This window comes from Vanellus vanellus (genome assembly GCF_965231255.1).
Source record: "Vanellus vanellus genome assembly, chromosome: 3".
NCBI classification, from domain to species: Eukaryota; Metazoa; Chordata; class Aves; order Charadriiformes; family Charadriidae; genus Vanellus; species Vanellus vanellus.
The window spans coordinates 598,482-620,342 of record NC_138907.1 but is presented as its reverse complement, the minus strand read 5'-3'; the positions used below and the strand labels follow the sequence as shown (position 1 = coordinate 620,342).

Here is a 21,861-nt window from a genome sequence, read left to right as displayed (position 1 = left end):
CCCGCCCACCCGCCCTCACCGCGCATGCGCGCCCGCCTCACGCCGCAGCCGCGCGCCGCCTGGGGGAGGGCAGGGGGCAGGCGCGGGCGGCGGCGGCGCGTGCGCGCGGGGCGGCAGAGCCGTTAGGATGTCGCGTTACGGCCGCTATGGAGGCGGTGAGTCTGCGGGCGGCCGGCTGGGCGGCGGGCAGGGGGAGGGCGGGTGGTGGAAGGGAAGAGAAGGGTGACGGGGAGGGGGGGATTAACTGCGGGGAGCGGAGCGGGCGGGGGGCGAGAAGGAAAGAAGGGAGGCGAGGCGAGGCGAGGCGGCCGTTGCTGCCGCTGTCGCCGCCGCCATTTTGCGTCAGCGGCCGGGCGGGGGGGGGGGGGGAGGCGCGGCCGCGCGTGCCGGGGAAGGCGGGAGCGGGGCCGCGGCAACAAGATGGCGGCGCCCGAGGGGAGTGGGGGAGGGCGGGGGGACCAGCTCTCGCTCCGGCGCTGACACCGGCGTCCCTCCCGGCAGAGACCAAGGTGTACGTGGGGAACCTGGGCACGGGCGCGGGCAAGGGCGAGCTGGAGAGAGCCTTCAGCTACTACGGGCCCCTGAGAACCGTGTGGATCGCGAGGAACCCGCCGGGGTTCGCCTTCGTGGAGTTCGAAGACCCGAGGGACGCTGAAGACGCCGTCCGCGGACTCGATGGGAAGTACGTGTGCCTTTTAGATGTTTGCAGAAACTACGGCTGGTTTTAAGACCTGAGAGAGAATCGGAGTTTTCTCTTTGGTTCTTCAACTCTTTGTCGTTCTGCCCTAAAGCTGGTGAGGGGTCTGCAGCACAGGTCTTCTGACAAACAGCCTGGGGAACTGGGGTTGTTCAGCCTGGAGAAAAGGAGGCTGATGGGAGACCTTATTGCTCTTTATAGCTCCCTGAAAGGAGGGTGTAGAGAGGTGGGGATCGGTCTCTCCTCCCAAGTAACAAGTGATAGGACAAAAGGAATCAGGCTCATGTTGCTTCAGGGGAGGTTTAGGATGGATGTTAGGAAAAATGTCTTCACCAAAAGGGTTGTCAAGCACTGGCACAGGCTGCCCAGGGAAGCGGTGGAATCACCATCCCTGGAGGGATTTAAAAGACAGGCAGACGTGGTGCTGAGGGACATGGGTTAGTGGTGGACGTGGCAGTGTTGGGTTAAGTTGGACTTGATGATATTCAAGGTCCCTTCCAACCTAGACGATTCTATGGTTCTATGATTAACTTACAGCCATTGTGGACTTATTGCAGGGTGATATGTGGCTCCAGGGTTAGAGTGGAAGTGTCGACAGGGATGCCTCGTCGGTCCCGTTACGACAGGCCTCCCGCACGGCGCCCCTTTGACCCTAACGACAGATGCTATGAGTGTGGTGAGAAAGGCCACTATGCCTATGACTGTCACCGCTATAGTCGCCGAAGGAGGAGCAGGTATGTGCGGGGCCAGAGCGGCTGGGTCGCTTCGCTGGTTCTCTTTTGTGTAGCTCTTGTTAGCAAAGAAGAGAATGTTACGCCAGTTTTCTTTAAACTTTAACGATAGAATAAATGTATAGGTGTATATTAAAATTTGTTGCTATTTCTATCAAATGTTAATATCTTAATAATCAACCTGGTCAAAACCTTTCAGGTTTCTTCGTTTGAGTCAGTCGCCTTGATTCAGAATGTCACGAGCCTTAAGATTTCATGCTGAGGCGCCTTGCAAATCCGACACTTAAGATCCTCCTAGACCTTGAGGTGATCAGCATAAGAGGCCAGATCCCCTCGAGCCATCTACACGTAGCTTCACCTTATTCTTTAAGGGCAGAAAATTTGAGACGGTGATCGCCGTAACAGTAAATTTGGCTTTCAATTGGGGCCCCCCTCCGGTTTAGAAAGAGGAACACCAGATTGACCACATTCCCACCTAGAAAAATCTTCTTGCGTCAATCAAGCCTCACCCTGGCTCATTGGGCTGTCAGTTTGATCGTCGTTAGATTGAAGAGAACACCTAGATGCAGCGATCGGCTATAGATACTTCTAGATCGTCTAGATCTGCTAGACCTTGGGCCAAAGAGGGTCGACCTGCAAACTTGCAAGGTTTATTTTAAATACGCATTACAGTGTTTTCTATTCTAATGTAATTCTGCAATGTAATTCAGCTTTTAACATTTTTCTAGGTAGTAAAAATGCTCAAGACAAGTAGGCCCAGAGATTTTTTTCCAACTGACAGATGCTAGTTCTTTAGTTGTCTGAAATCAGTTTTGACTTCAGCAGGGCCTCATGTGCACTGATTGCTGCAGCTGTTTCCTGATACCTGTTTTCTCTAACCTAAACCCAGGTCCCGGTCTAGATCCCGTTCGAGGTCCCGAGGAAGAAGGTATTCTCGGTCACGCAGTCGTAGTCGCGGTAGGAGGTGTGCATAAGTTTGTCTTTTATTCCTATTTGCTTCTTTCGCTTAGAAAAAGCTACGCTTGTGCAACTTCTTTATTGACTTCTTTGCAGGTCCAGGTCAGCTTCCTACCGCAGGTCCCGGTCCGTTTCTCCTCGTAGGTCTAGGTCTGTGTCTCCCCGACGGTCCCGATCGGGTTCTTTGAAGAGATCAAGGTAATTAGTAGTAATAATTTTTAATAGGTTGTATGCTTTGTTTTATTTGTTGTTTTTTGTTTTAGTTAAAGGATTGAAAAAGGTACTGGATAGCAGGCTTGGAAAGGTGTTGAGCTCTAGAATTTAGCATTCTTGAAAAAGTTTCTGATAATCCTAGTTGAAGTTACAGGCATGGTAATACTATTAGTTTTGAGACCTTACATGGCTGCATATCTCATGATGAATTTTGATGTCTAAAACGTCTAATGTAGATTTTAAATTCAACGTGTAAACATTAATCTAAGTAGTGCCGTAATTGTCATCACTTCTGGTTGAGCTGACTTATTTGATTTTGTTTTAATTTGTCTTAATTTTTTTTTTTTTTCAGGTCTAGATCGAGATCCAGATCTCGATCCAGATCTGTTACATGGCCCCGAAGCAGGTAAGATCTCCCCTGTGACTGCGGATACTCAGTAAAACTTGCTTAAAGGTCTGTTTATGCTTTCTGGCAGCTGTTAACAATTTCAGAAAAAGCTGTGTTTTCTCTCCACTAACTTAGGGGTCTGTAGTTTTAAAAAGCAGCGCAGAAGATTGTTATTTCTCTTTTTATTGTTTTCCATATCACTGATACCTAGGTCCTGATAGTCATCACAAGCACTGCTTTGATCAGGTTGCATTAACTGCTAACATAGCAAACAAATTTAGAATTAATCTGAAAAGTGTTTTTTCTTTTTCTTTGCGTAGCACACACGAGATTGTGGATTCCTCCCATTATTTGTCAGAGAAAACAGGATGCCTTCCCGGTAGTGTGTTAAAGCAGTAATACATATAGCCAGGCAAGTCGAAGGGCTTGCTAGTGCCCCGAGTGTTACTGCTGTTTCCAGCTCTGAATAACAAAGTGCCAGTCTGAATTAAATTTGAGATAAACACCTGTCAGAATTATTTTGTGCCAACAAACGTGCCCTAAGAGTGATGATCAAATTTTACAGGACCACAGGATATTGCTCATTCTCTGCAGTTGTAGTTTAATCGTTCCATAGTAAGTGAATGCAGCTTGTGCTTTGTGCAGCCTTGTCCAGGCAGCGTTGCTGCTGTAGGTTGAGTGGATTTCCTCAGCGAGCTGAAATAAAGAACAGTAGTCAACCATGAAGAAACACAAATAACGGGAAGCTTTGGCTGAAGGGAGATTCAGTGCTGAAAGGTGGCAGTGGCATTTTCTGAGAGTGGAACAATGACGGGATTTTTTAGGGGATGGAGAGATGAAGAGCAAAGATGGCTTAGTTAAGAGTTTTTTAGTACCAGGATGGTTTTCTGCAGTGTAAAGAAGGCTCTTAATGAAATTTCTAGACTCTATTGTATGATACCTGTCATTCTAAGTAGAGATTAAGTGAGCAAGGCAGAGGAAATTAACGGACAGGTAAAATATTGGTGCTAAACTTCTAATGAAGTCACTGTTGAACTTCCACGTGAGGCAATTGAAAGACAGTTTCTTTCCAGAAGAATCAAAGGAATGCATAGCACGCAGAGATGAGCTCTTGGTTCATGAGGAAGACAGCCTGAATAAGGATGAGGTGATGTTTGGCGTCAAAGCATACATCTGGAAATTGTTGTGGAAAGCCTTGGATGTGGAAAGTAGAACACTTCCTTTGGGAACCTAAAAATTTCAGTTATTCTTTCAGGCAGTATTAGTGTTCCTATGGTGCAGCATTCTTATCTCAAAGACTGACGTTTTTTACAGTTCTTTCACAAAGGTTAAGTTCAGACAGATTTAAAAAAAATACTTTGAGCAAGTGCAGATATAAGCTGAAGAGCACTGAGGAGAAGATATTTGTAGGAGCACACTGCCTGCAGCCAGTTTCCACTATAGTGGTAGGTGTCACTTTGCAAGTTTAGAGCATGGCTTTTTATTAGCTTTGTGAAAATACCAGTCGGGATTTGGGTTGTTCGTGTATTCCTGCTGTCTGCATCGGCAAACCAGTCATCAGCCAGAGACCAAAGTAGAGAGGAACACGTGCAGCATCCGTTTAAAAAGCTTTCTTCTGAGACTTAGCAGGAAAAGCCCTGGGAAGTTGCAGGAGTCTGTCCAACCTGACAGTTCTTATGCGTTTAGTGGGAATCTTGCTGTCTCCCATGTGGGAACATGCGTGCTACCGGCTTCCCTGCTGAGCTGTGTTTTTTCTTCTTGTAGGTCTAGGTCTCATGGCAGATCAAAATCTGGCTCGCCGGCTAAGAGGTAAGCATGCAGAGATAAAGCCTGCGGGATTGTCTAGAATGCAGAATGGGGTTTGCATGATTAACAGAGCCTGGTCCTTTAAAAAAAATCCCCAAACATGGGTGCCCAGCTGATCTGTTTGCAACATGACTGAGATTATAAAATTTCCCATGCAACTATTTGGAATATGTTCCTTACCCATCTCTCTGTTTTCATTAACTCCTTGTAGTTTCCAACATAGCACTGAGTGTTTTGTATCTTTGTGCTCAGTTCTGTTACATTTTTCTATCTGTCAGATAAAGGGCTTCAGCTTTGCTAATGCTGTTGATGAAAAAACAGCAGGAATCTGTGATAGTGTTTCTTTTCTCAAAGCCTCACCTCAATACTGCCCCTTGTTTTCCTGTTTTCTCTACTGAACACAGTTGCTTAAAATTAATCTCCACGCTAAATGAATTGAGAATCCCTGACAGAGTAAAAGTTGATTTGAAAACTTTGCCATTTTAAAGAGCTGCTGGCTAGATTCCCGTAATAATTCCATTGCTGTCTAGGATGCTTTTTTTTTTTTTTTTTTTTTAATATAAAAGTTTCGTTTGACCCTTAAGCTGCATTGATGATATTCTGTTTTGACAGTCGGTCAAAGTCCCGATCACCATCTCCAAAGAGAAGGTATGTTGATCTCCCTACTAATAACGTAGACTCCGTAGAGCTGGCATTTTAGTATCTGCAGTGATCTCTGCTGAGGAGTTTGACTGCTGCTTGTAGGAAAATACTGGAAAGGTATTTTGCCAAGATCTCTTCAACAGAAATAACATTGTGATTGTGGTTTTATACACGGTAATATCTATGTGGTAATAATACCCCGGGATACTGGTTACTTGGCACTATTATGTCTTGCCTTTGTCTGCTCCTGCGTTGGTTTCAGTTCACTGACAATTTTACTGCAGAGAAAGTTTCTTCCGGTGAGCTCAGAGCACAGAGTCCATGTGGGGATCAGCTTTGGGTCTCGTTAAAAGCTGCAGTGGGATTGGGAAAGAGAGCGGAGCATCCTGGTGTAGCAGTCAGGAGTGGAAGATCAAGCCTGTTATTTTTGCTGCTGTTACTCAGATTATTTTTTTTCCCCAATAAGTTGCTAAATATTTATCGCTATGTGTGCGCAGTGACAGAATCAGCAGCATTTTTTTCCCCAGTTTGAATTATTTAATAGTTCATTTTTAGAACGTCAGTGTTTGGGGTTTGCGGGGAGGGAATATATCCTAGTAAGAATAGGACCTGCCAGGATGTTCCCCTTGCCTTGGTGATCTTTCTGCCCTGCAAGTTCTTTCTTTTTCCTCTTACATACTTATAGGACTTCTACACGTGGGTTTGCTTTGTTTAAAAACGTGGCTGTATGTAGCCTAACCTGGCAAACAGTCACGAGGGACTTGAGTAAACGCTTGTAAATGCTGAGTGATTGCCAGAATGGGTTTTGGTAAACTGCTCTATCAGAACAGTGAAGAAGTACCCTGCTTCCGTGAAGGTTGCTATTAGCAGTACCCTTTAGACTTTACAATGATCACATTTAAATTGCGTTCTAAAAATAACAGTAGAGAAATGCAAAAATGTGAGAGTAAAAGAAATACATTAAATGTATTATCTCTAACTTTAAATCATCAACCCATTAACTTTGTTGATAGCGATTGGTTATTTTATTAAAAACTGCCGCTTCAAGGGTGCCGGAGTCATCTAGGTACCCTCTGGTTGCTTTTTCCTGTGTTTAAGAATCCCAAACGACTACCGAAATATTAACTGTGCATTCTTTTCCTTTCAGTCGTTCACCATCAGGAAGCCCTCAAAGAAGTGCAAGTCCTGAAAGAATGGATTAAAGTTCTGAAGTTAATCTTTTAGGAAGAAAGTTATTTTGCTTACATTATTATAAGGGATTTTGTGGTGTCTTTGTAAATGTAAGAATGTAGATAGAAGAGTAACCAACTAAAATTTGGCATGATCTGGGTCTTCTGAGTTAGTCACGCCAATAGACTAGCACAGGTCTCTTTTTATTGTATGAATTAACTTCCTGTGATATGAAAATGTGGGACTTTTTTATTGGCACATTGGAATAAAATGTGTATTTTTAACTAAAACTTCTCGGTAGTAACCCTGCTGCTTCTGTTAACGTTTGGGTAATTTTAGCTGCGTGCTGTGTAATGTGGATGAAAAATGTCTGAAATGGGAACCACTAAATACCAGTGTCTTCTCAAACGAGTCACTTCTCACATTTATTCTTCAATGGTCTTTGGTGAACGGATTAGTTTCCACTTTCTTTGAAATGGAATTTAAGGTCTGTCTCTGGCTGCAGATGGCTAAAAATTTGCAAATGCCCTTTTTATTCCTTTTTTCCTATTTAGTGGGCATTCGTTTTTCTCCCTCATCTAAGGATTCTGCAAAGCTTACTCTCCGGTGCTTGACTAGTTGTGATACCAGATGCCCAAAAATTTAAGGACGAGCTTTTATTCAAAACACCCACATCTTTTCAACGAATCTGCAGAAACTTCTAACGATAATATAAATCGTTAGTAACTTGACAGTTGCTGCTTTCACTTGGTGCAGTTTTTAGTTCTTCAGGTTATTAGTGTAAAGAAAACGTCTTAAAACGTCTCAAGGTATGTTTTGCTTTTTTGAGGGAAGACGTAAGGTCTTCTGACCTGCTTTCTGAAGGACCTTGGCACAATGAGCAGTGGAAGAAAGCTGTTAGTAGCCCAGCTGACCTCAGGAATTCACAGAAATTAGTAGCGTTTTGTTGAATGAAGCTAATTTCTTACAGCAAATCCACACCTGTAGGATTCATTATTTGTGTGTAGGTATGTCAAACTCCTTATTCTGTCGTCAAGAATTGCAGTGATAAGGCATGTTGTTGACACAGATCACAGCAAAAGACTGGAAACAACGTGAGACTGTGAACAAACAAACCAGGAGGCGGAGGGGGGGAGAAAGCAAATGTTTTGGTTTTTTTTTTACTGCAATGGACAACAATAAATGCCAGTTTTGGCAGCAAACAAACACTAAGATGGAAAGTGACGCCTGTTTGGGCTTATAAAATCTGGCACAGCGGTTTGCTTCCAGTGTGTAAACCACAGCAGAGCATCTTAAATAGAAATAAAAAAAAAGTTACAAGATTAACTGTGGTCACACCTTGGGTAACCCATGATTTTCAAAAAAAAAAAAAAGAGGTTTCCCATCAACGATGACTTCACGGAGCTTTTTCAGTGGAGGAGTTCATAGTCCCGATTCTGACCGCCCCATTGTGGCTTGGCATCTGCCTGCGCGCTCCCGTGGGGGATTCATGTTTTCATCCGCCGGCCGCAATGATCAATATTCCGGTGATATCCATTAAATTCTACCGTCCACCGCAGTGGGAGGGCAGTGATGAAGGGTGGGCATGTGACACAGATGTTGCCCACCAGAAAAGCCCAAATCTTGTGACTTGTGTTTGGAATATTTACTGGTTTTGCATTGCCTGCCTGGTTCACAGCGTACCTGGCGAGAGGCACAGGGGATGCTGCTGCTCTGGAATTTGATCGGCTTTTTTTTTTTTCTCTTCCGTACTTTTAAGGCAAACCTGCTCCACAATAAACCTGCAGCTGAACACGACAGCTGTACTGGTTACCTGTTTTTCAGTACCCAGAGATGCTGGAAGGCTGAGGAGAGGAACCTGGGTAGGATTTCACCAAAAATTCCATGCGGTGTTGGTGAGCTCTTGGAAAAGATGCCCAGACTGGAGGGGGGGGTGGTGGTGCATGTTACAGGGTTTGGGAGATGATACGCCACAACTTTATCCACCTTCCCACGTGCTCCAGGTGACCGTTACCAGATATTCCCCTACTGGAGTTTGAGCTGTGATATGCCAGTGTCCCTAAATAAGGTGTTTTCAATGCATTTTTTACTGCAAAACAAAACCTGATGCCCAGGATGAGGCTGGACGGAGGGTTAGAGCTTTGCACGGCCCAGAGAGCGGCACAGAGGTGGCGCCAGGAGTCAAAGCCAGCAGAAACCGTAGGTGAAAACCACAGAGGAGGAAAAAAAAGTTCCCAGATGAGATCCATTGCCCAGTTTGAACGTGCCGTCTGGCACCTGGCGGGATTTCTGGCCAACCTAAGAGGCACTTACCCCTCTCCGTGGCAGGAGTCGACCTTCCCCGTTCCTTAGGTGGCGTTGAACAGGAGCCATGTGGTGTGATTGTATTCCTCGCCCGGCCGGAGCAGGGAGCTGGGGAAGTGGGGCTGGGGAGAGGCAGGCAGCACGTCAGCCATGGTGAACACGCACTGTGGGACCAGGGAGGGACACGAGGGCACGGCCGCATCCCCTCTGCCTTCCTGGGGCACGTCCCATGGCTCCCCCTGGCACTTCCAGCGACCGGGCTGAGTCCTCTCAGTGGCTGCATTCCTGCCCGGTGGGGAGGACACGGCAGGGCACCCCGTGGGGCTCTTGTGCTCTAGACCCTGTGCCCTTGGGAAGCTGGGCTGCGCGGGGCCCGTCCCCACCGCGCTGGCCGACCCCCGCCTAACGCTGCAGGATGCTGTGACCCGTGCCTGCCTCCCTTCTGGTGTCGGCAAAGCATCCCCTCGCCAAAGAGACTCCGTTTGTATTTAATACCCCAGAGGCATTGGGGGCGGGGGGGTGGTACCGAGTGGTGGCTCCTGGAGGGGGAATGGTTCACCTTGTTGACAGCATCGGGCCAGTTCTGGGTTTCCAGGCAGAAAGCTGAGTGCTTGGGGTACGCGATGGCACCTTTGCCCTTCAGGGAGCCATCCAGGTTGTTCCCGGTGTAAAACTGGATGCCGGGCTGGGTGGTGTGAACCTCCATGGCCCTGCCGGTGGGTGGGTGGCGAGCCCTGCGGAGATGCCGGTGGAGGATACCAAGGGGCTGACCCAACGGGCGCCCCGTGGCTCCAGGGGTGGGGGGAATCCCTGCCCGGGTCCCAGACCTACCTGGCAGCGAGGTGTCGAGCCTGCGCTTGCTGCAGGCAGAAATTGTGGTCGAATCCATCCAAGTGAAACTTCTGCAAGTGCTTCCCCAGCTCCACAGGCTGCCGGAGATCGAAGCCGGTGCCCTCCACGGCGGCCACCTCCCCTGGGCAAGGAGAACAGCCGTGTCAGCCGCTCATGCCCTGTGTCAGCCAACACGCGCAGGGCGGAGGTCCCTGGCTTTAGTGAGCTGAGGGTTTTTAAGCCATTTGTGACCTTTGTCTCCTTGCGGCACCCTGCTTTGAGCAAGCTTGCCTTGTGGCCACCGTGACTCGGGCTGGGACATCACTGCCTTGTCCCCCACAGCGGAGGTGGCAGCCCCCCCGGGGACACCGCTGTACTGAGCCGGGGACAAAGCAAAGCCAAGGAGCTGTTGGCTCTCAAGCCTTTGTTTTAAGGCCTGACGTGGGGACGCGGCGTCCTGTGATGCAGCGAGAACACCCCCAACATACTAAACACGGTGCAGGACAGCCATACCGGCCCAAAGGCAAGGTGAGAGAGGAAGGGCAGGGATTTTTCCCTCAAGCCCCGTTTTTCTACCCCTCTCTAAAGGGTGGGAGAGGTTTCCGAGGGTCAGCCGGCAGCAGCCCAGCTCGGCTGCAGCTCTGTGCCCACCCTGCTCCGCAGACCTCGAGAAACATCAGTCCCCACCCGACAAACAGCACGTTTCTGCGGCTTCCGATTCTATCTAAAAGGAACTGAATTCGGCTGTGGGGTGGAAAAACACCTTGAGAAAAAACAAAAAAAAAAAAGGCAATTTTGATTTAGGCGCTCACATAAAACACAGCAGCCCCTGCACGCAAGGGCTTTGCGTTTAACAGCTGCACAAATCTCGTCTTCGTGAGCTGCCTGCACTGGGAGACCTGCGCCTCCAGCTGCAAGCCGACACGTGCACGGCAGTTTTGGTTCATGAATGCAGCTGTATCTCTGGTTTGAGCAGACACCTGAGCTAAAAATCTTTCTTGCTTGCTTTTTTGTTTGTTTGGGGTTGGGGTTTTTTTTTTTTTGGTTTTTTGTTTTTTCTTTTTAAAGCCTCTCTTCCTCTCCCTCCCGACGTCAGAAGGTGCGCTCAGCAAAGCAGCCCTGCGAGAGCGTCAGGGAAACACGTCTGTGCTCAGCGGCGCGGCCTCCTCAGCGTTTATGCCCCAGAGCGGCTGCTCGAACGACAAGGGGATGTCGGAGCGGGTCTGACAGCTCGGCCCTCGCAGGGAAGGAGGATGCTGCGCTCCTGAGCACCAGAGGTGCCATCAGCTCTGGAGCTCAGCGCTGGGCCTGGGAGCTGCCCTCCAGCTGAGGGAGTCTGACCATCTCCTGGCGTGCCATGGCATTGATCGACAGCAGCCCCGTGCCCAGAGCACGCTGCCTGCATCTCCCATCTCCCACTGAGGCTTAAGAGATGAATTCTCCTGCTTTAAGTGGACTTCGAGCGTGGGCTGATCTTACGGAAATAAGATCTGTGGAAGTAAGACCTTGGCCTCAGGTGGAAAATCACAGCAGAGAAGTGTGATAAGGCTGAGCGCTGCTGGAGGAAGCAAAGCAGGTGAACCCCCCAGGCCGATCCCAGCTCTCAAAGTGCTGAGGGACCCTCTCTGGTGGCCCTACTGGGAACGATGGCCTGGCCTGCAGGGAAATGCTGGCCACACAGGTCTGGAGGGAGATGCTTTGGTCCTGTGTCATAGGCAGATTGTCTCCTGGATGGACCCCTTGGACCCACTTGGCTGGGGCAGGTGACGGACCCTCTTTCCAGCACCTGGCTCTGCCCACTCTGTCCAGTGCTGTAGGACTGTGCCCACGGGTGGGGACCCTGCCGTGCCGGGGGTCCCCGGGGCCCTGGCATATGTCCCCTTGTCGGGCAGCGCTGTTCCCCAGTACCCACAGACGCTCATCTGTAAAACCACCTCCACCACGTGCCGCAGGTGTCGCACCACCCACCAGTAGGGATCTTGGTGTCGTCCACGGGCAGGTAGGAATCTGCTTCAATCGAAATCTCGTGGTCGTAGATATCCCGTGAGCCCTGCCAGGAGGATGGGAAATACTGGGATTCCTGCTGCGGCCCTTCCACCATTTGAGCAGCCCTCGGCACACTCGGGAAATGACTGCCCACAGTGGTGCTACAGCTCATCTGGTGGTGCCCGAGGGACCGCCCAGCCGTCATCCCACCTTGACCCTGGACACAGGACAATACCAGCACAGGCAAAAAGCTGCGTGGGACCTCGGAGCCATAAATCCTGCAGGGCTGAGACTATCAGTCTGAACTACCACCCTGCAGATCGCTGAGCACACAGCAGCGGGCAAAAGGGTAAGGAAGCAAGTGTGGGGAAGCACAACCCATCCTCCCGGTTCATCTCGCCCAGGGCGGGTGGGGAGGTTGGGCTCCTCTTCCTCTCCCGCAGTCTCGAGGATGCTGGCAGGGAACCTGCTAGGCTGGAAGGAGAGCAGGATCAAAGCTGAGCCTGCACATCACCGTCCAGTCTGAGCATCAATTCCATGCCCAAAGGTCTTCCCATTCCCCTTGGAAACGCACCTGAGCGCATGCCTTAGGTATTGGTATTCCTGTACCACTGGGAGGACAAATGGAGGGTAAACTAATAACTGCACAGCCATTATTATGGTTGTAATAGTTGTAAAAATAATTGTAAAAAGAATTTTAAAAATTATTAGCCTGAGCAGACCTCCTGCACAGAGGGGCTGGGATATCTCTCGCTAACACTTTTACGGGTCACTAGGGCATGCCAGTTCCTCCTGTAATCTTCCCAAGGGACCAGGAGAGACTGAAACTCCCCAGTTACACGCAAACGGAGAGTTAATATTCATGATGGGATGTCTCTGTTCATGACGCACTGGGATAATGCGTTCTCAGTTGAGGGCTACGTGATTCAGTCCTGTCCCAGCCCATGTTGCATAAATACAATGCCCATCGCTGTGTCCTCAGAAGCATGCTGTGTCCCCAGACCAGCATGTTGGTCCCAATGATCCCATGCAAAGCCCACAAACCATCCCGTGGGTCCCCAGGCTTTCTTCCCCTGCACAGTGCCCCTCCACAGGGTTCATCTCCCCATGCTTACCTGCCCTGCAAGGTTGAAGTATGCATGGTTTGTCAAGTTTATGGGTGTTGTCTTGCTGGTCTGGGCTCGATAGTTGATGGCCAGCTCCCCACCACTGAGTGTGTAGGTCACCCAGACTTTCAGGTCACCAGGGTAGCCTTCCTCGCCATCGGGGCTGAGCCGGAAGAAGCAGACGCCATTCGGGAGAACCTGGGGGCTCCAGAGAACCTGCAAGGAGCGTGCTGTTGGTGGGACAGTCATGGGAAATCCTTCTATCCTGCCCCAGGCTTGGCTAATCCCAGGGACAACAGGTACTCAAGGAACGATGCTCTGAAACAAAGGTTTTTTCAATCATCTTTCCTGCTCTTCTAGAAGGAAACAAACAAACAAACAAAAAAAGCCCAAACAATCTTTTTCTCCCTATGAAGGACTAAAAACCAATATTCCCTTGTTGAAAAAGAAAAAGGGAAGTGGGAGAAAACACAAGCACCAGCCTGTTTTTGGTCAGCCGGGGCCAGGGACAGGGAACAAGTTTTCCAATGAGCAGCCGACCAGAGGAGGCAGTTTGCTCTGACGGGGGTCTGTCCCAGCCCGTGTTACTCCGTGCCTAAGAGCATCCACGTGTTTGATTTTTGCCCTGAAGCGGGACTTATTCCCCCTCCCATGGATCTCCTGGTGCGCAACATCGCTTCGACAAGCTGCTGCCCTTCCCTCAGCTAACCCAGGGCTTGGTTAAATAGTACCAGGTGTAGTGCCAGATACATCTGCACGTCAGTGCCGACCCAGAGAACCGCGACCTCTCCCTTTCTGGACCCCGCTAGAGACCAGAGCTCTGCTTGGAGCCGAACCGGCCGGCGAGAGAAGCAAGCCAGCCCACCATAAATTTAGCTGCCCAGACAGCCTGTTTGACTCCGGCTGTGGACCTGCTGCTAAGCAGATGTCTCAGCACCTTGCAAGACGGATGTGTGACAAGAGGCAAGGCACCCAGTCTCTGGAGCTTGGCATCTACCTAGGGGATGGTTAATGTCTAACCAAAGAGGACAGGTCTGGGGCCAGGGACCAGATAACACTTTTGAGATGAGCCCTTTTGTGCAGAGACCACAAACTCGGGGCACTTGTCAAAAGCCAACATTTTCACCAAACACAGGAGCTGAGGGTGCCAAATGTGATAACCGGACTGCAGCTCCCACTGCTGTGGGACACTGCCGTTTTATATGTGAGCTGCTATTTAAGTTCTTCCAAGAAAAAGCTATTAAAGGCCAATAAGCATACAGATATCACTACGTTTTAAAGCTAAGAGGCTTATTTTCTAAAGCCCCCCAAGTCTCTCAGCAGCGTGGGCAGATATTGCTGCCACGTAAGCGTGGCTGCTAGCTTCCTTGTCACCAAGCCACACGCTGACCGCAGCGCCGAGGTCTGCAGGACCAGGGGAAACCAACAAGATGACCAAGATAGTCACAGGCAAGAGCCAGCGTGTCCTGTTTTTGTTAGGGCTGACCACAGGTCTCTGCACAGTGATGGTCACCTGGCTGGAGGGGGTCTCAAGCAGCTGCCCGAGCGTGCCCCATGGGCCAGAGGACACAAAGCCCTGGCTGGAAGATGTTGCTGCCTTGTGTTGGGCACGGGGACAACTACAGCACCCACGCCAGGGAGGTGCGGCCGGCGCCTGAGGAGCCTCCATCGTGCATGGGGCTGGGTCCTCACTGCTACATCCCAAGCCGGGCTCTGCAGGAGCAGCACCTCGCCCCAGGACAAGCCCATCAGAGCTGGGCTCACGAGGCCTCGGGGCTGTGGTAACACAGGAAGCACAGCAACCCTCTACATGGCACCCGAGGAGGACATAAGTGAGCACCGCCAAGCCACCCGGGCAGACAACCTGACCCACCAGCTCACAGGGTCCCACTTCACCCCGTTCCTCCACTCACAGCACTTTCCGGACGCTGATTCAACTCAGTAACCCCCAGAAAACCTTACGGGGTGGGGAGTGAAGGCATCATACCCTCTTGCCACGACCCCACAGGCTGTGTGGCCGAGGGCAGTGGGACCCGCCAGCCTGATTTTCACCTTATCAAATCCCCGGGCTCCTCCGTGCAGGCTGTTGGGCCCGTTGTTGAGGAACAGTTGATATTCCTTCCCGTCCACGGTGAACCTCCCCTTCGCAATCCTGTTGGCAACGCGCCCCACGACGGCACCGAAGAAGGGGTGCTTCCTCGTGTAACCTGGCCGGAAAAGCAGCGTGTGGTTAAATGGGAGGATTGGGATGCGATGGGTTGTCTCCAGGTGTGCTTACGGACTCAGAGGTGTCTCTCTCTGCTTCTCCCCAGTACTAAATAGGTGACTGCAGTCCCGGTGTTTTACAGGACACCCAGCTCACTTAGTCATGTGCATCTTTGATTAAAACAGCCCGATGGGATCTTGTATTCTTTGCAGATTTGCAGAAAAGGCCTCTGTCACTGCTGGTCAAAGCATGCCACAGAGACGCCCCCTTAGAGGGGCACACTGCCACCAGCGTCCCTCTTCCCCATCCACCACCGAGCCCAGGACAGGCAGCAAGAGAGGTATTTATTCAGCCCACGATTTGGAGGGGATCCTTAGAAGCAGATCACGCAGTGTGGCAATAAACCAGAAATCACTGGTTAAATTGCCTGATTTTTTTTTTTTTTTTTTTTTCAAAAAAGAAACAGATTCAGACCCACCTTCCAAAGTATCAAAGCCCAGGACAACATCTGAAAACTCCCCATCCCTGCCTTTTGTCTCCAGAGCGGCGATTATGCACCCTAAGGACAGGATCTCCACTTTCACACTGTCCGACTTCAAGATGAATTTTTCCACCACTCCTCCTCCTCCCTCCCGGGGCATCTGCCCAAACACCTCTCTCTTCACTTCTGTCATTGCTGCCCAAAACCTGAGCCCCCAGCACCGCGCGGCAGGAGCTGCGGGCCTGCCCAGGAAGGACGCTGAGGAGGGAGCAATGGTGGCCGGGAGCAGAGCAAACACGGTTCCAGAGAGCAATCATAAAAATCACATGATGGCCTGCCAGCGCTGGGAGGAGTTACGCCCCTGCATCTCCCCGCCACCCCGGCTCGGCAGCCGCCACGCCGCCACGCAGCCGCAGAGGGACGGGGTGGAGCGTGGAGAGGTGCCGAGGGCTTTTCCCCCTGACGGCCGCAGCCCTCCGGGTCTGGCGGACTGAAGGCAGTGGAGGAGAGAGGGATGGATGCCGAAAAGAGGGAGGAAGGATGCCGAAAAGAGAGGGAGGAAGGCTTGCGCGTGCTCCGGCTCGTGCAGCCAGGGCCGGGCAGCGGGGCTGCCAGCCGGCACCTTGGGGGCTTTCGGAGGACAGAGCATCCCCGGCCACCAGCTCTTTCTCCCCCACGCTGCTACAGCTTGTGGGGCCCGTGCAAAATACAACATGAAAAAATTCTGGTTTCTCCCCTTTCTTCCCTGCCCCCCCCCCCTCCACAAGAGGCACAAGGCAGGTGTCACGCCTGCTGCCAGCGCTGTAGGTCGGGCTCAGGGCATTTGCTGGCCAGCTGTTATTCTCAAAGTCATGTTCCTGTGGCCCTGACCAGGACCCTATTGAAAATCATCATCTTTTCAAATACTCACTTCTCCCGTCTGCCTCGGGGCTCTCTGCAGGCAGTTTCGCTCTGCGGGAAGACCCTAGTGATGTTTAGGTGATGTGCGTGCACATCCTTGACGTCTCTTGGCAAGGCTCAAGCCCAAGGCAAAAGAACTTCACCACTGTTTGATATATTTAAGGGGGCCCGTTTTCACAATTTGTTCAAAGAACCCATAATTCCAGTAAGCGCCATCCAAAAAACCTCCATCAGCCAATCAGGGATTGCTAAATATTCACATCCAGCCAGCAATCGCCTTTAGGCAAGACACACTACGGATTCCAAGCCGACACAGAAAGGAAACCTCCCACTGGGGGCTGAGCAGGGGTGGGTTTGAAACCTGCGCTTCTTTGGTAAGGATGGCCTCGGGTTTGGGGTGCAAGAGGAGGAGCGGGGCCTGCGTTTCCTTCTGCACCTTCCCACCTGGGTGAAGACAACATGGCAAGTGCACGTGGTTTTCACTGCTCGTCAGTACCACCTCCTGTTTGAAAGGGGCCGGGGGGCAGCACAACCTTTGTTAGGAGCGAGGAAGGCTCCTGGCAGGTGGAAGAGAGGGCAGTGGCATTTATAACCCATTCATGAAGTATTTTGATGTGTGAAGCTTTCCCAGAAGCTCGTTCCTTTGTACCATGGCTCCCTCAACACCTCTCTCTCAACTCCAGACATAGGAAGCATTTCTGCTTCGCAAAGACAAGTTTTCGCAGAATCACAGCATCCCAGACTGGTGAGGGCTGGAAGGGCCCTCCGGAGCTCCCCCAGTGCCACCCCCCGCCAGAGCAGGGGCACCTCCAGCAGTGGCACAGGACACGTCCAGGCAGGTCTGGAATGGCTCCAGAGTGGGAGACTCCCCCCCTCTCTGGGCAGCTGTGCCAGTGCTCTGCCGCCCGCACAGGAGAGAAGTCCCTCAGGTTGAGATGGAACTTCCTATGGTCAAGTTTGTGCCCGTTCCCTCTTGTCCTGTCACTGGGCACCACTGAAAAGAGACTGTTCCCATCCCCCTGGCACCCTCCCTTTAAATACTGATAAGCATTGATAAGATTCCCCCTCGGTCTTCTCTTCTCCAGACTAAAAAGCCCCACGTCCCTCAGCCTTTCCTCGTAAGAGAGATGCTCCAGTCCCCCAGTCATCTTCGTAGCCCTTTGCTGGACCCTCTCCAGTAGTTCCCTGTTCTTCTTGAACCGGGAAGCCCAGAACTGGACACAATGCTCCAGATGCGGCCTCACCAGGGCAGAGCAGAGGGGGAGGATGACCTCCCTGGAGGGGAAGAATGACCGCCCTTTCATCGAGGTGTGGGGTTTTTAACACAACAAGAGCTGCCATTTTGATGTACTTCTGCGATTCACACCAGAGAAGGTCCCAGTCCAGCTCTTGATCTGATGAAACAGTCACACACACTCTTTCATTTTCTCACATACCGGCACAGAAGCAAGATCACTGGAGCCCCGGTGACATCTAAGAGGACGCAGGTGCGAAAGCAATACCACAGACAAATCTGTTCGTCAACCACCCAACCAGTTGTCAAGCCAACAGATCAGCCAGGAAAGAAACCTGCTTGCTCAAGGCTGAGTCTTGCTCGGAGCAGTAAGGGCAGCGGAGCAGTGGCAGTGCAGGGTTTGAGCAAGGTGCCTCAAGACTCACGCTCCGTCACCGAGAGGATTTCTCATCGTTTGTCTTCGCACGTGTCCCACCTGTACACCTCTGGTGAGTGGGGGAGGCAGAGAAGGGGAAGAGGCAGGGTACGAGCAAGTCGTGTTCAGCATCTCACCGCACTGGGTTTTCTTTTGTTGGTCATTCCTATTTTTAAGAGAGAGTTCATTTCGGGCCTTATTCACTGCGGCACTGAGTTTTGCTTACAGGGAAAGTTGAATGCAAGCTCCTTGCATTTTTCTCTTCTTTCTTCCCAGCAGAAAACCACAGCACCATGCCTGGAACATGCCTGCCACTGGCAGCAGGGCACTTTCACAGCCGGTGAGCGTGCGGAAAAGCTTGCTGCACATCTCCAAGGCTTTGGTTTCACTTCTCTGCCTTGTGGCCCCGCACAAGGAGCCAGACAGTGCACCAGCTCTCTTCTCCGTGTCTCCCCTTGCTCTGACCGAAAGCCTTTTGCAGCCCAGCACCCAAAATGTTTGTGAATCACAGAATTGTCTAGGTTGGAAGGGACCTTTAAGATGATCAAGTCCAACCATCAACCTAACACTGCCAAAACCACCACTAAATAGGAATGGTTCTGTCTTTCCCCCACCAAAGAGCTAATAAAAAGGCACGCTGTGAAAAAGAACAGCTTGGGTTTGGTTTTTTGTTTTGTTTTGTTTTATTTTGGGTTGGTTTGTTTTTTTTTGAGAGGGAGCCATTTCATGCACTGTCAACTGCTGTCAGAAAATAAACCTATTATGAGAAAAATTGCAGAGGAGAATTCATTTCCCTGGGATCAGCAGCTTGGAAATTCCAGGTGCCTGTGGGGCAGCTACCGTTTTGCGAGGCAGAAGCAAGGCATCGGATTTTACACATGCTCGCGCTATTTTCTTATGGATGCTTTATTCTTCCACTTTTTTTTTTTTAAGATGTTTTTCTTTAATCCAAACTAAAGTGACTTTGCTTAAAAGGCTGCAGTCAACCAAAACTTTCTGTCATGCAGTATCTGCTATCACAAGATCCTTTTTTTGGTTGGTCCTTGGGCACTTCTGTAATAAATTACATCACTACACTTCCTTCCTTAATTTTGTCTTTATTTTAAACCCAGATGTGATTTTCAGTTTAACCTGGACCCAGAGCAAGACTTTAGGGACTCAACTGATGAAAAAAAAAAATAGTCTTAAGAGGCAATTCAGGTTTGTGAAGGGACATGTTGTGGTCATTTACAGGATCCACCTCTCTTCTGAGTCACCCAGATCCATAACCCCCGTTTTCAGCAGAGCTGCCTCATGTAGTGGAGCAGGAGGGTGACATTAAGGCCACTCACCATCCTTGAGATAGGTGACAAGTCTGTGTCTGCCCCGTGGGGAATTGCTGGGCAGCACTGCTGGGACAGGTTTCTTGGACCAGATCTCTTGTTTTGGGGAACCTCAGCTGTTTGGCTCTGCACCGGAGCCCAGAAACGATCAAGCTGTTACTACGCCAGCGGCGTTTTGATTTGAAGGTGACAGAGACACTCTAAATGCTGTAATACTTAACCAACGGCCAACGATTACAGCTTGCTGTTGCCCAAGAAGCTTCCTTGATAGCGACAGCTATGTACCCAGTGCTGCAGCTGCAGGCGGGGTGGGTTTGGGCTGGCTGCTGCACAGACACCGAAAAGAACACAGACATCACTTGCTACACCCTCCCGCATTACAAGGCTGTAATTAAATCCCCTCTTTCCAACAATTTTCGTGTAAGCCTGAGGGTACAAGCTGGCACTAAAGCCTGCAGGAAGTTTGCACCAGTACACAAAAGGGAGACGTTTCCCCCCACCATTTTATTGTCTGTTTATTGAGTGTGTCTTCAGCTCGGCTGGGTACCGCCCGGCACACGGGTTTAAAAAGGAGTCCTCACTTTTTTTTTTTGCTTCATGTCTTCAGGGGCAAATATACCGAGCCATTGATTAGGTTATTTTAGGATGACGGCATGGTACAATTGCTGGCTGTTATTCTGGCAGTCACTTGTCAGGAGCCAGTTAGGCACGTTTTTATAAAGCTCTTCAAAAAAAAAACACAGCTACCCGAGAACGCTTTCCACAGTGCGTTTCAGACGCGCCTTTGTGCGCAAGTTGTTTGTGTCTCGGTAGCAGCCAAAGAGCTGTTGGGATGTGTTGGTTGCTATAGTAATTACTTTCCTTGGGAGCTAAAATAATAGCTTACGGCTCCTGCAGCTCGCTGGTGTGTAGGCTGCCTCGAACCAGAGACGCTTCCATTTTGCTTTGGAGGGGGCTGGGGACTGTAACGTAGGCTGAGAGACAGACTTTCCTTTCTCTGCTCCTGCAGCTAATTTTGAATTTAACCTTTGTAGAGGATGCGTCACGGGTCTAAAGCTTCAAAAATAAAAACCAGCGTATGAAATGGTAGGACGGCCTTGCGGCTGAGGTTTCTGATGGGGGTAAATGGATTTGCTTTCCATTTCTCCGACTGAAAACTGGTAAGAGAGGGACTGAGGGTCACGCTGAGTGTGATTTTCGGTGCTGAGGGCCCTACAAAGCAATGGCTGGGGGGGAGCTCACAGGGGTTTCAAAAGCGCCTAAGCGAGTTGAGCTGGAACCTGATGAGGAGGACAACTCTTCATCATTCAACTTTTTTTTTCACTTAACTTTTCACTTTTTTCACTGCACACAACTTTTTTTTTTTTTACTTAACTGCTGGACCTGCAGCTCTGGAGAGGGTAAGGGGTCTCACTTTGCCTTTCAGAGCAATCCCCCGCTCCATCTGCAGGCGCAGGACATTTCTGGGTGACATTTTAAATTGCAGCCCTGTGGGCTGCGGGACTTTTGCTTGAAAGGGCACTGGTGCAGAAGCGTTTCCCAGCAGTAGGACGAGCCCCATGCTCATGGCTCTGCGTGGTCATGAAGGGGAAGGTCTGTTAAGTCGTTTGGGGCTCCTGGCCTGACAAGCCAGGGATTTTTTGTGCAGCTTGCAGCTAGGTGGGCTGGCACAGTGCAGACTTCTGCTGCCTGCCAAGGAACCAGAAGAGAGGCAGGAGCAAGCGGCACAAAGAATGATCGGACCGATTCACCTCCTGCATCAACAAGTGGTGGCAAGGCCACCGCAGCTCTGATTCATGGCTCACGGGGGTTGACCTACATAGGGTCCCTGCACCAGCACCAAGTACCAGTTTGGTTCTGCAGACGGGGACCAGCCAAAGGGGACGAGGATGTCATAAAGGGCTCCGGATATCATAAAGGGCTCCGACAAGGGGGCAAAGAGGAGCTAGGAGGAAAGGAGACAGAAAACAAATAGGGAAAGCATTTTGCCTCGCAGTGCTGTCCGAGAAAATTTACTCTCAGATGCGTACGTGGCTGCATCAGCAATTGGCAGGGAGATGCCAAAGGGAGATAAAAGAACGGCACCATCTGCTAAAGGCTGTGAACACAAACAGTTCCTGTTTGAGTAACAGCAACACACACAGACACAGGGAGGGAGGGTGTGTGGGGAAACCACAGGACAAAACTGGGCCTTCGGATGCGAGGGGGGTGCGCCTGGCTTGCAGGCAGCAAGTGATAAGAACTCATTTCACGCATCTAGATGTGCAAGACCCTCCAAATTTAGGCATAGCATTCACACAGGTTTTGTGCCTAAGCAGCTTTGCTGCTGAAGTGTTAGCGCTTTACCCGCCGAGTTAAAGCAGCCCAGCAGGGAGTTCTCGGCGCATCCCCCGTCTCCCCTGGCAGCGCTGGGTACAGCGCCCTTTGCTGTGCCCGCCTGTTTCTACATGAGGCTTGTATCTAACCACACCA

At 50.6% G+C, this 21,861-nt stretch overlaps 2 protein-coding genes across 3 annotated transcripts; one reads left to right on the top strand and one right to left on the bottom strand.

The window, feature by feature from the left end:
• The first annotated feature begins 67 nt into the window (after positions 1 to 67).
• Positions 68 to 6,894, top strand: SRSF7 (serine and arginine rich splicing factor 7). 2 transcript variants are annotated; one of them, XR_014268991.1, is made up of 9 exons: positions 68 to 155; positions 502 to 682; positions 1,255 to 1,431; positions 2,318 to 2,392; positions 2,482 to 2,583; positions 2,951 to 3,004; positions 4,751 to 4,795; positions 5,405 to 5,551; positions 6,582 to 6,894. XR_014268991.1 is itself a non-coding variant. In XM_082481211.1 (9 exons), the coding sequence occupies exons 1-9, from the start codon at positions 128 to 130 to the stop codon at positions 6,634 to 6,636; spliced, it is 753 nt and encodes a 250-aa protein (XP_082337337.1). In that variant the 5' UTR covers positions 68 to 127; the 3' UTR covers positions 6,637 to 6,894. The 2 variants fall into 2 exon arrangements, 1 of the variants encoding a protein (XP_082337337.1); XM_082481211.1 differs by having other exon boundaries at positions 5,405 to 5,440.
• Positions 3,030 to 15,711, bottom strand: GALM (galactose mutarotase; the record flags this gene model as incomplete). Its single annotated transcript, XM_082481212.1, has 8 exons — positions 3,030 to 3,682; positions 8,918 to 9,030; positions 9,468 to 9,642; positions 9,740 to 9,881; positions 11,708 to 11,789; positions 12,841 to 13,047; positions 14,884 to 15,038; positions 15,516 to 15,711. The coding sequence occupies 7 exons, from the start codon at positions 15,709 to 15,711 to the stop codon at positions 8,953 to 8,955; spliced, it is 1,035 nt and encodes a 344-aa protein (XP_082337338.1). The 3' UTR covers positions 3,030 to 3,682; positions 8,918 to 8,952.
• Between the last annotated feature and the right edge of the window lie 6,150 nt (positions 15,712 to 21,861).